The sequence below is a fragment of the Neophocaena asiaeorientalis genome, unplaced genomic scaffold (assembly GCF_003031525.2).
Source record: "Neophocaena asiaeorientalis asiaeorientalis breed wild unplaced genomic scaffold, Neophocaena_asiaeorientalis_V1.1 scaffold160, whole genome shotgun sequence".
In the NCBI taxonomy this organism is placed as follows: Eukaryota; Metazoa; Chordata; class Mammalia; order Artiodactyla; family Phocoenidae; genus Neophocaena; species Neophocaena asiaeorientalis.
This window is the reverse complement of record NW_020175675.1, coordinates 3,899,553-3,911,866: the sequence shown is the minus strand read 5'-3', so window position 1 is coordinate 3,911,866 and position 12,314 is coordinate 3,899,553. Positions and strand designations below refer to the sequence as shown.

The following is a 12,314-nucleotide window of genomic DNA, read 5'->3' as shown; positions in this document are numbered from 1 at the left end:
GCATCTGCATTTCTAAGAGGCTTCCAGGTAATGCAGATGCTCCTGGTTCATGGACCACACATTGAGTAGCCAGGCTCCAGGCAGAAGAGAAGCCAACAGACAGAAGAAGAACACCCACATGAAACAATAAACTTGGCACATAAAATCTGAAGGAAAGGGTCACTTGGCATTAAGAACATTCCCTATGGCAATGTATTAAGGGTGAGAGAGAGAGCAATGACCTGCAATATTGTCTGCACATAGAATCACCCAGAGAGCATCAAGAAACCTGTTGTCCAGGGACCAATTAAATCAGGATTTCTGGGGATGCAGCCAAGCATCAGAATTTTGAAGCTTTCTGGGTGATTGCAATGTGCAGCCATAGTTGAAAACAAGTGCTGAATTTAAAACCAATCTTATTACGTGCACTTTTAAACAAAGCCAACTAGTAGACTTGCATTTTAGACCATAATTTATCATCTTTGTCCACTCAGCATTCCCAATGAATACAACTGAAAGAGAAAAATCATTCTTCGGTAATAATTTTCATTTAACAACATGGGTTAGAAGGCAGGAGCTAGAAAGATAATGATGGTTTGATTGCCGGTGTAGCTCAGTTCCTTTCACTTACCCCCCAAATAATAGGTGTCACCTGAATCAATCTGCCCACGCAGGGAATGAGCCATGGAGGCTGCCTCACCGTCCACCCTCACACTCAGGTGATTCCCTTTTGCAGATAAGGACACAGAATGCCACTGCCCATCATTCAATCCAGCACCTGGAAGTAAACAAAATGGGTTAAGAGATTCCTATAAACCCTACAGATGCCTCTAAACAGAGCAAGTACTTGAAAACAATATACCTACCTTGGACCACCTGCCACAGACCACCTAGAACTCACCTGAACCTCACCCAGGTCATTTAGCTGGCTGGGCAATGGAGAATGCACCACGGAAGACACAAAGAGACAGAGAGAGGCGTAGGGTAGATGTGGGCTTGGCTAGGGGGCTCTAAGTAGGCAATTAGGTGATGTGGTATGCTGGTCACTCTAATCTAGAGGAAAGTGCTACCCACGTCAATAGGAGGAGGGGGTTGTTGAATAAATTTTGTAATTGCAGAGGGTCCTTGCATCTTATCCACCACAGTCATGGACTGGCCTGTCTGGTACTTGTTTATGTAATAACAAAAATTATTATGTTCAGTTAGGAATATTACAGCCTATATGCACACTGCCAAGGGTGTTTTTCACTTTCTCATCACTCAATTTAGTCAGAAATGTGCAAATAGAAAAGAAAAGAAAGAAATCAGAAGGAAAGGGGTAAAGAGGAAACAAAAGTGGATCGCCCAAACATTCTTCCTTGGAAAGTGCAGCATTGGTTTCTTCAAGTCTTAGGGCCTTAATTGAATAAAATTTCCATGAGTGACCCTGAACAATCATAAAATGATAAAATATTTCCAGTTACATGGCATCGGACGTATTTCAGTCTCATCTAGGCCATCTAGTTTGAGATGTTGAGAAGTACAGGTATTTTCCAAAAATATAAGTTATAAAAATAAAAACTTTTTCTTACTTTCATATATTGTCATTATCTATAATAATCTGGGTAGACTATTTAGAAAAAAATATACTGGCAGTCTTTAAAAATAATAATTTAAGTATTAATAAAACATGAAAATTCATAGAATATAAAGTTATAAAAGCATTACATTAAAGTATGTGTGTGTGGGTACATATTCAAGCATTATATAAACATGGAAAAGAGTGGCAAGAAATATTCTTAAATATTAACCTTCATTTTTGGATGAGGGAATTGTGTTTTTCATTTTATGTCATTTTTACATTTTCTATTCTTTTTCCAAATTTGATACAGTATATCAAGCTATTATTACATTATTATTTGAAAAAAAAAAAGATTATCAGTCCTTTAAAAGCAGCACTGTCTCTTGAATCCGTGAGAAGAAATATCTATATTTTCTTCAAGTGGTGGAGTTGAGAATGGCCAATTAGTTGAATTGTTGACGAGCTACCAACTGTGCATGACTCTCCTACAGACTTACCTGCTGCGTCTTCTGTTGAATGAAAAACCTATGCTGTGTCATGCAGATAAATCCATAAGCAGTACTTGTCCCAGTACACTCACCCAGACAATTTGTGTTAGTTTCTACTAGGTTATTTTGTGGACACAAACAACCACCAAGTTTCAATGAGTAACAACTAGGGTTTGTTTCTTGCTCTGGCCCTAGGTCAGCTGGGTCTCTGGCCTCTGTGTTCCAGGCGTTTATTCATGCAGGACCAAGGCTAATGCACAGCCCCCATCCCTGTCTCACGACTTAGAGAAAACGGCACTTGGGAGAATCTTGCTATGGCGTTGGCAGCTTCTACTCAGATGTGGCCCAGGCCCCCTCTGCTCACATGTCATTGGCCAAAATAAGTCGCTTGGCCAAGGGCAAGGGATTCTTCCCCTTCACAGGAAGTCACTGCAACTCCCACAGCAGTCCCAAGAGATGCATGTTTCAATTAAGGGGGAAGGGGGGAGGGGAATAATTGGAAACTTTAGAAATTATGTTGGTCAACAGGGAAGGGGGTCATAAAGAAATACTTTCGCTCACTGAAAAACAACAGTGGGATGACTGCTTGATTTTTTGATGCCATGTGTGAGCATGCTAGTCAGCTGGCATGACTCTAATCTGAGCATCTTCGGGAATGTCCCAATATATTTAATTAATATATTTTACGAATGATAAAGGTACAAACTGTTTACAGCTCTGTAAGTTTAGAAGTCAACCTGTGAGAATTAGAAGTTATGTTAGAGTCCAATGGCGATGTTAGCCACCGCCACCACCACCACCAGCGCCCCCGCCAAATACGGTGGTATTCCTGGGAGAAAGTTAACCAGTCCTATCTAATTTAATATCATATTTTGGTATGTATAGCCCAATTGACCATGTGAATCCATGTCTCTCAAATGCTCTTCAAACCAGCTTTTTTTTTCCTGCTTGATCTCTCACTAATGACTTTGACGTGGACTCAAGATCCACCTGAATGGGAAATGTTTCTAACATGACACAGAAGGTCAAAGATCCTGTTGTGAAAACAGCTATAACTTTGTTTTTCTCAGAAACATTAGTTATGATACTTCCCAACACTTTCTCACTTTCAGGGAGGGGACAGTTTTAAAGTCACTAGTTACTTCTACCACATGCACATGTACACACAATAAAAATGTTAGACTCTTGCTTTATGTTTTATATTTGTGAAGCCAGAAATATTTTCAAAAACTCAACATTGGTTCATGAAAGATCATGAGAAAAGCCGAGAACTAGAACATGGAGGATTTAGGTTAGACACTTAAAACATATATTGTGAAATTGAAATAAAGTTTTGAAAGAAGTTCTGTAATCCTAGAGCTAAAGAGAATGAACAACAATAAAAATCTCTAATTGTTCCTTCCAGTCTTATCATTTGGTGTTTCTCTTAAAGGTTACATAGTATACCTGTCAGTATGATAACTATGTCCACTTAAAATCTGTCATTAAAACCCAGTATTTAGTTTGATTTTGCGAACTATTTCCTCTCTCTCTTTCTCTCTCTCCCCATCTCTCACCTTCTCGCCCCTCCTTTGTCTCCCTCTCTCCCTCTCTACCTATCTAGCATATGGAGTTATTTCATGGGAGAACTTGCAGAAAGCCCTCAGAATATCTCCTTCAATTTGTAATAGATGCCATTCGCCTATATAATACAAGACTGTTCTTAGAAAAAGTGGTCATTCTAATTTAAAAATAAAATGCAGGCATTTATATTCATTTTCTCCATCTATCCATTATAATTCTCATCCTTTGTTTTTCTTTAGTGTGGGTTCAACTCGGCTCACTTCTGATGAAAGGACAGCCTGTTTCCCAGGCAACACTATTGTCAAAGGTTGGATGGAGACCAGAGAGTAGATTTTGTATTTTTGATTTGTGCTACTATGAAGATGATGCTAATTCTATTACACTCCTCCAGCCCCTCAAAAGGCTTCAATCTGGGGGGATGCCGTGGCTGTGGGACTAGTGTTGAAATATTAATAACCAGAAGTTGTTAATAAACAGTGCTGTGCTAAGAGTTTATATATGTTATATCCCTGGATTCTCACCATAACTCATATTAGTGTCATTTTAAAGATGAGGACACTGAGGCTTCAGGAGAAGAAGTGGGCTATATATCAAAGGGGCAGAGGCAGACTTAGAAACATGCACGGGATGGGAATCCTCTCATACACCCCGCTCACTTGCTTAAGCCACGTAATTTATTCTAATAATAGGAGATAATGACCACGGCAGTAGAGACAATTTGGCAAAGGGTGGAATTGTGTCTTTTCTTACATAAAGGGAACTCCATCGGTGAACACGCACACTCATTTTCTCCCTCTTCCTCTGTTGCTCCCACTTTTCCTCTACTTCCACGACCCTTCCCCACCTGGGCTCAGCCATATGAACACACATGCACCAGATTATCCACTCTTGGTACATTTCTCAATCTCTTCAGAACTATCTTGAGGTAACTATTGGGAAAAATTATCTAAAACCTGGAAATACGTTAAAAGATGTCTTTTCAATGTCATTTAATGAAATTTAAGTTTCAATCTGATACATGGGTTGGGTACTTGATACAAGATTTAAGGTGGAAAAACACGGCAGCCTGTTTTATTTTTCAGCTATTTCAAATGTATAAAAGATTCCCCTTTATGTGCTACATAAGCAAGCAGCAAGCATCATGAGAAATTTCTCTTTGGTTTGCTTCTGAAAAATAGCACATTACACTGTAAAATCTTAAACATTGGTGCAATAACATATTTATGTGTCAGTGCCAGCTTACAAAAAATTCAATAGCTAATATATATGTGTGTTGGGAGAAAGGGTGGTGTGTACCCATGTGAAACAACACTAAATAGCTATCTCTTTTAGCTCATACTACATGTAAATTATAAATCTACACAAACCAAGATTAGGCAATTTACTGAACCTGAGCTGACACTATCAACTCAGTTCATTTGCATGCTGACCATCACATATTTTTTATTTATAAAAAGAAGGGAAAATTTAATTTTCATTCCCAGCTTTTTAGTCCAAAACTGATTACCATAGGTCAGGCAAGATACTCCTTTCACATTCAACATTCAGGGAATGACATGTCATGGTCCTGCTTGGGTTTAAATCTTATCATTTTTAAATGCAAAGCAGTCCCCAAAGTTCAAAAATAACATGACTTAGAAGTGAGTCTAGAAATAAACAGGTTCTTCTCAGAAAACTACAGAACATTCACCCAGTAAGAAGAAGCCTTATCAAAAACAAGTAGGTACAAAGGAAGCAGCGGCTCTGATGTAAGAGGGAAAAATAACTTACATTATTTTGAAAATCAATGTGTACATAGGTTTAAAAAGCAGTTCAAAGAAATCTATTTTCTCAAGACTACTTGGGATTAGGCGAATGTCTTCTAGTATTTCAAGTTTACTGCTAGTTACTGACTACAAACATAATTTTTTTTCTTTTTTTAATTTTATTTTTTTATTGAAGTATAGCTGATTTACAATGTTGTGTTAGTTTCAGGTGTAAAGTGATTCAGCCATATATAAATACATATATTCATTTTCAGATTCTTTTCCCTTACAGGTTATTACAAAATATTGAGTATAGTTCCCTGAGCTATACTGTAGGTCCTTGTTGGTTATCCATTTTATATATAGCAGTGCATATCTGTTAATCCCAAACTCCTAATTTATCCCTCCCTCTCCTCCCCCTTTGGTAACCATAAGTTGATAATCATTTATTTTTAAACTTTTTGATAATTATGCTTTGATGTAAGTAAACTTCTGTCACATTGACTGACACACCAACAGCCTGGAGTTACCTATTTCAAAGGACAAAAGAATCTAGTTCCCTCTAGTAGGATTATGAATATCTCATGGATTCAGTCATTCATTTACTTTGGAGATCACCAATCTTAGGTTTACATGTAAGAAGGTACAGTCATGTCAAATACCTATACATCATCACAGAGAAGATGTTTATTACCTGCTGTGACGTCCCTTACTGGATGTCCAGGCTGGGAGAGACTCAGCTTGAGTTTTCCATCATTAAGAACAAGGATGAAAGCTCCTGACCTGTGTTGAAACTGACTGGTCAGCAACAGCCCTGCTCTGTTCCACGTTCGAAATTGGAAGATGGCAGACACTCTGTCCTCTCCGGAGGTGCCTGGCAAAGCCAAGTAACTCCTGGAGCTCAGGAAAGTCATGGGGACAGTTTGCGGGTGCGAGCAGGAGAAGGACACATTTCCCTGTGAATACAGTGAAAGAGGCTTTAGGAAGACACAGGACGGATGTTTCCATTTCATTGACAACAGATTTCCCAAAATTTACAGAATTTCTTATCAATGATCCAGCAATCTGGGCCTTTAAAAATTAGGCTTCTCCATGAAACTTAAATCCAGATTTACCTTGTAGGTCCCTTTAAGCACTGTTCAGCTGGGCAAACCTATTCTGAGTCTCTTAGAAATTGTCCATCTTCTCCATTTCTCAGCATTTGCAAAGGAATCCCAAGCCACATCTCTCCCAGGCCTAATGCTGGGTGTGGGATACAAGAGTAGAAGAGACAGTTTTCTTCCCTTGAGGTGCTAGATGTTTTTATCCAATGTGAAGGCTAGCACCAAGCATAACATACACCAAGAACTTCCTTGTACTTGCCTTGGTTATGTAAATGAGATTATAAGTGTGTCACGCAGGTAACAGATACATCTTACTCTAGGTAGGAGACACGCTTTCGTGCGTCTGAAGAAAAGGATATGGCCAGGCTGGTCCTGCCATAGGCAGGCTAGTTTTGTCTCCAAAGCTCTCACAAACCAGGTCACCGAGGGCGATCAGTCAGCCTAAGATCCGACCTGCCTAGCAGGTTGTTTTTATTTTTTATGTAATTCTGTTTTTAAAGACACTTTTAATCCCTAGGATACTTCCATTGCTCCAGGAACAAACTATTTTTTTTTTTTTTTTTTTTTGGTGGTACGCGGGCCTCTCACTGTCGTGGCCTCTCCTGTCGCAGAGCACAGTTTCCGGACGCTCAGGCTCAGCGGCCATGGCTCACGGGCCTAGCCGCTCCGCGGCATGTGGGATCTTCCCGGACCAGGGCTCAAACCCGTGTCCCCTGCACTGGCAGGCAGATTCTTAACCACTGCGCCACCAGGGAAGCCCTCCAAACTATTTTTAATTATAGTGTCTGGATGGGAAGGACTTAATGTAACTCCAACTAAGCTCTCTACAAAAATTTTCCCTGGGATTAAAAACATTTTCATAAATTTCAGATAGAAGAATAAATCCCCAAACATTGCCCTTTCTCTCCAAAAAATACAATGCAAAGAAAAAGAGTGAGGCAGAACTTAACTTACCAGATAGCAAAGCATACTATGAAGTCACTGTAATCAAGTCACTGTGTTATTACTATAGGAATAGACATAGCAGTGGGACAGAATAAGGGACCCACAAAAAGATCTGAGAATATATGTAAAGTTAGTATGTAATGAAATTCAACTATGTGGGATAAAGTTTGGGTTAGTTACTAAGTAGTGTAGGAACAAATGGATATCAATAAGGCAGCATATAAAAATTAAATTTTATCATATATCACATAAAGAATAAATTTCAATCAGACTTAATTTTTTAAAAATTAAAAATAAATAGATAAATAAAACCAATGAAAAATTCTTACAAGAAAATCCATGAGACCATGTACAGGTTATAGAATTTTAGAGACCTTCCAAAGCTATAAAGAAATACACAGACCTACTGACCACATACAAATAAAAATATTTATATACTTAACATATTTAATATAAAATTGATAAATCTGAAAAAATATATGGACTATGAATGACAAAGGATTATCTATCAAATATAAAACTCTTTTGTAAATTAACAGAAAGTTAAAAAAATAAAATAAAAAATAGGGAAAACAGTAAGACTGAACAATGATCAGAAAAGCAAATCCAAATGGGCAAGAAACAGGTGAAAAGATTATTTAATTCACCAGTAGTCACATAAACATGAAGTAACAATGAGATATTAGTTCATGTTCCTTGAGCTGGCAAGAGTCTAACAGATGTGGAACATGTGGCTGCCTGAGATGTAATGGAAGGGCTCTATCATACTTTGCTGGTGGGAAGTGTCATGTTTGAAAGGCAATCCAACAACATTTATTAAAATTTAAAACTGTTTCAAACTTTCAACCAAGAAATTCTACTTTTGAAACTTTGTCCCATCAAAATGAAAGCCCCCAGTATCTGAAAACACATGTGTAATTGTGAGCTTATAGTTGTAAAAAAGTAGAGATAAAGCAGATGCCTTGGGTAGGAAATGACTAAATAAATAATGGTACACTTTCATAATGGAAAGTGACATAGAAATTCTAACGTGGAACTATTCCTGATAACTGAAAAGAATTCCTACAAGGTATAGTTGAATTAGAAAATCAAGATGGAGAAAAGCTTACATAAAATGATTTTTTTTAAACAATGCCAAATGTGAAGGCATATAAATTCATAAATACATGTGTGAGTATGAGTGTACTTATCTATACAGGATTCCTTTATAGATCAGTATAATATTATGGACCAAAGAAGGAAGGACAAATGCTAGCTTAGTGACATCTCAGCTTGATGGAGGGACTAGCCATGAGGAAAGAAGGGAGAAAGAAGGAAGAGGAAACCAATCAAAGAGAAAGACATGGGCTTCCCTGGTGGCGCAGTGGTTAAGAATCCACTTGCCAATGCAGGGGACATGGGTTTGATCCCTGGTCCAGGAAGATCCCACATGCTGTGGAGCAACTAAGCTCATGTGCCACAACTACTAAGCCTGCACTCTAGAGCCCGAAAGCCATGACTACTGAGCTCACGTGCCACAACTACTGAAGCCCACATGCTCCGCAACAAGAGAAGCCACTGCAATGAGAAGCCCGTGCACCGCAACGAAGAGTAGCCCCCACTTTCGGCAACTAGAGAAAGTCTGCATGTAGGAACAAAGATCCAATGCAGCCAAAAGTAAATACATAAATTAATTAAATTAAAAAAAAAAGACACGGCATTAAAAAGCTTTATATGACTGTACTTTAACATCTTTGTGAAAGTATTCATCTGTTTCCATACCTATATAAAAATTAAACCAAACATGAACGAAAAAGTACAGTAGGCTCTCTTTATGTCAGGTTCTGCATCCTCGTATTCAACCAACCAGGAAAATATTTAGAAAAAATATTCCAGAAAGGTCCAAAAGGCAAAACTTGAGTTTGCCCTGTACCAGCAACTATTCACATATCATTTGCATTGTATTTACAACTATTTATATGCCATTTACATTGTATTAGGTACTATAAGTAATCTAGAGTCAATTTAAAGTACATGGGAGGATGTGCCTAGGTTATATGCAAATGCTGTGCTATTTTATACAAGGGACTTGAGCATTCTTGGATTGCTCCAATCGGGGGGTCCTGGAACCAATTCCCCCAAGGATACCTGTACATATGATTTGTACCTTCCCTGCCTTCAGAAGAGGGATATTTTAAAGCTGAATCAATCAAAAAAATTACAGCTCCCTTTTCTCTTGAACTTGCATATAGACTTTCTTACCATGATGAGGACCTGTGGTTTGTGTTTCTTGGACAAATCAATGATATCCACCCCATTATAACAGAGATTTTCAAAGCAGCCATGAAAGTTTTTATGTGGGAAAGCCACTGATTTTCTATGTCGAGGAATCCCTCCGAAGCTGATCTTAGAAAGAAAAAAATGACATAAATAATATTGTTTAATGATTTTCTGAGTATCTGCCTAAACATGTATGATTAGCAGGTACAGTGACAATTGTCTCAAATCTATTTGGCATTATTTTACCTTATCATGTTAATTTCAAATAAAGCTTCATATGCAGATTTACCAAAGTTTTATTTATTACATTTAGATAAATAAGTTAAATATCCTTCTTACAATTTGCTGCTCATATGGCTCTGTCATTTTTGTTGGTGAAGAATGCTGCATCTTTATGTCCATGGTCAATCTTGATTTGTGTGACAATGCAGCCTACTGTGATGATATTCTACTTTATAAACCAGCCTGTAGGATCCTGGTCTTTGCCATGACTCTGATAGGTTAGAATAATAAAGCCACTGATAACATCTTTCAAAACCAGAATCTCCAGCTGGTCTTTGCTGCTGAGGACACTCATACCAAATGAATGTTGAAATCTGGCTTGCTGAGAGATGCACTGAGCAGAACTGGCAGAACAAATGCTGCATTTCAGTGTAGGTTAGACACACATAGGCAACATGCTGCAAATATTGTTAGGCCTTTAAAAATCCCAAGAAACAGTATTCTGAGTTGTGTGCATTTGGCTTTCTTGTCACTTAAAAAATCAGGTTGGAATATACGGTGATTACTTCTCCAAGTTATCCTAGGTAGCTATTCCTGTTTAGGATTGCCCTAAAACACAGAAATATCCAAGGTAATATTCCCAGCCAAACACCAGATGGAATACAGAAGAACAGTGCAAACAATTGCATTTAAAAATGTTCCTTGTTTTATTGGTAGCTCTTCAGGTATAGATTTCCTAAACTTAATGACTATTTACTCTCATGTGAAGACTAATATCTGTAAGGGATAAAATGTCTCAATAGCTCAAGCATGCGTCTCCCACTGTGCAATTATCACCCATAGGGAATATTTTACCAGAATTCTGAATTACTAGGAAAGGGAATTTCTCTATGTAGCAGTATTTTCTCTGGAAGTTTACTTTGCATTTAAGTGATAAAATCTGTAATACTTAAAAAGTCATTTTCACACCTTATAATCAAGATCCACATAGCTGGACTCTCCCTTTGCCCGAAAATGATGAGTGTGCGTGTCCACGGTGAAGTTGACATCAGTATCGAGGAGCTCAATGAGGACAGAATGCCAGTGCTGGTCGTCCAGCAGGCTGCCCAGCATGAGGGCATCAGGGGAGGGCAGGTTAGCATCTCCTGAAAAGAGAGGAAGGGTAAAGGCACTGTTCCATCCAGTTCAATACCAAGATTTCTACAATATTTTGAAGTTCAGCACTTCTCACAACAGTTACACGTTCCTGACATAATTTTATCCCATGAACTGGTCAGCTGCTTTTATCTTAGTCCCAAATACAATCTTCTTTTGATCTTGAGTAACATATTCTATCTTACTTGTTTTATTATTATTAGGCACTGAATTTTCATTTTTCTTGAAAATATTTTCTTCCTAGGACCTCATTCATAAGACTACTTCAAAAATTTATGATAAGCCACTCTTGTCTTTATCATATTATCAGGTTATTTATTGAGCATCTGCTACTGATCTTATACAATTATCAAGCTATAAAACTTTTTACGTAAAGGGGTACTCAAGATACACACATGTTGCTCTAAGTATAGCTCAGCTGTAGGTGACCATGCTTCCATTTGCCTGGACTGTTCTGGTCTTCAGAGTAATTATTTATAGGGTCTGCTTTCTTTCTTAAAAGTTTTTTTTTTTTTTTTTTTAATTTAAAGAAAAGCAGACTGCCACATGCAGTGCCTCATTTGGATGTGTCTGGAGTCTTGGAAGCTTGACTACCCTATGTTCTCTTACAAATGGATCTTGAGAGCTTGTTTGGAGGTTCTAGCAGGGGAGCACAGCTACTCGTATAGCCTTGACTGAAGAACAGTCCTTCTCTATCGGGGAAGGTCGTCCTCTTTGACCGAGCCCACAGCTTTGGGAGGGATGCACATGGAGCAGTGAGGGTGGAAGCGGACACCTGCCTAGACAGCCAGATCAGCCGAATCAACCCTGGCAATCAATGGGGTGACAGGTGTCACAGCCAGATCGTCCTCACATCCAAAAGTATTCTGGTTTTAAATTAATTACTTAACTGTGAAAAAATTCATTATAAAAAGATACTTTTGTCTAAATAGTATTTCCAAAAACACCACCTTGTAGTTTTTTACCTGAATTAAGGAATAAGATGAGTTTTCCTTTAACTAACTCCAGGGTGATATGTTTACCATTTGGTCCTTCTCTGTGGAGTAGAATCCCATTGTTCTCTCTGGTTTTAAATTTCAAAGAAATAACTTCTTTTGTTGGATTCATGGATTTCTGATTAAATGTGTACAGCAAGGAACTTTTCCCATCAAAATGAACCATCTCAGATCCTACAGTGGAAGACATTAAAAAGTGGTCTAAGTATAATATGTTCTTATTAGTGCATTGAAATGTGTAAGTCAACATACACATACACATACATAGCATATCTCTGGTTTGTTTAATGCAGGGGGAA

The 12,314-nt window shown here is 38.1% G+C and overlaps 1 protein-coding gene across 3 annotated transcripts in view; it reads right to left on the bottom strand.

Moving 5' to 3' along the window:
* Positions 1-12,314, bottom strand: part of LOC112390847 (contactin-associated protein-like 3) — a 184,079-nt gene that overhangs the window by 72,601 nt on the left and 99,164 nt on the right. For all 3 annotated transcript variants that reach the window (XM_024731938.1, XM_024731939.1, XM_024731940.1), the window contains 5 exons: positions 11,986-12,189; positions 10,835-11,010; positions 9,626-9,769; positions 6,031-6,292; positions 611-757 (listed from right to left, as the gene is read on the bottom strand). In XM_024731938.1, the coding sequence (XP_024587706.1) occupies positions 611-757; positions 6,031-6,292; positions 9,626-9,769; positions 10,835-11,010; positions 11,986-12,189 (933 nt within the window). The remainder of the gene's footprint in view (positions 1-610; positions 758-6,030; positions 6,293-9,625; positions 9,770-10,834; positions 11,011-11,985; positions 12,190-12,314) is intronic.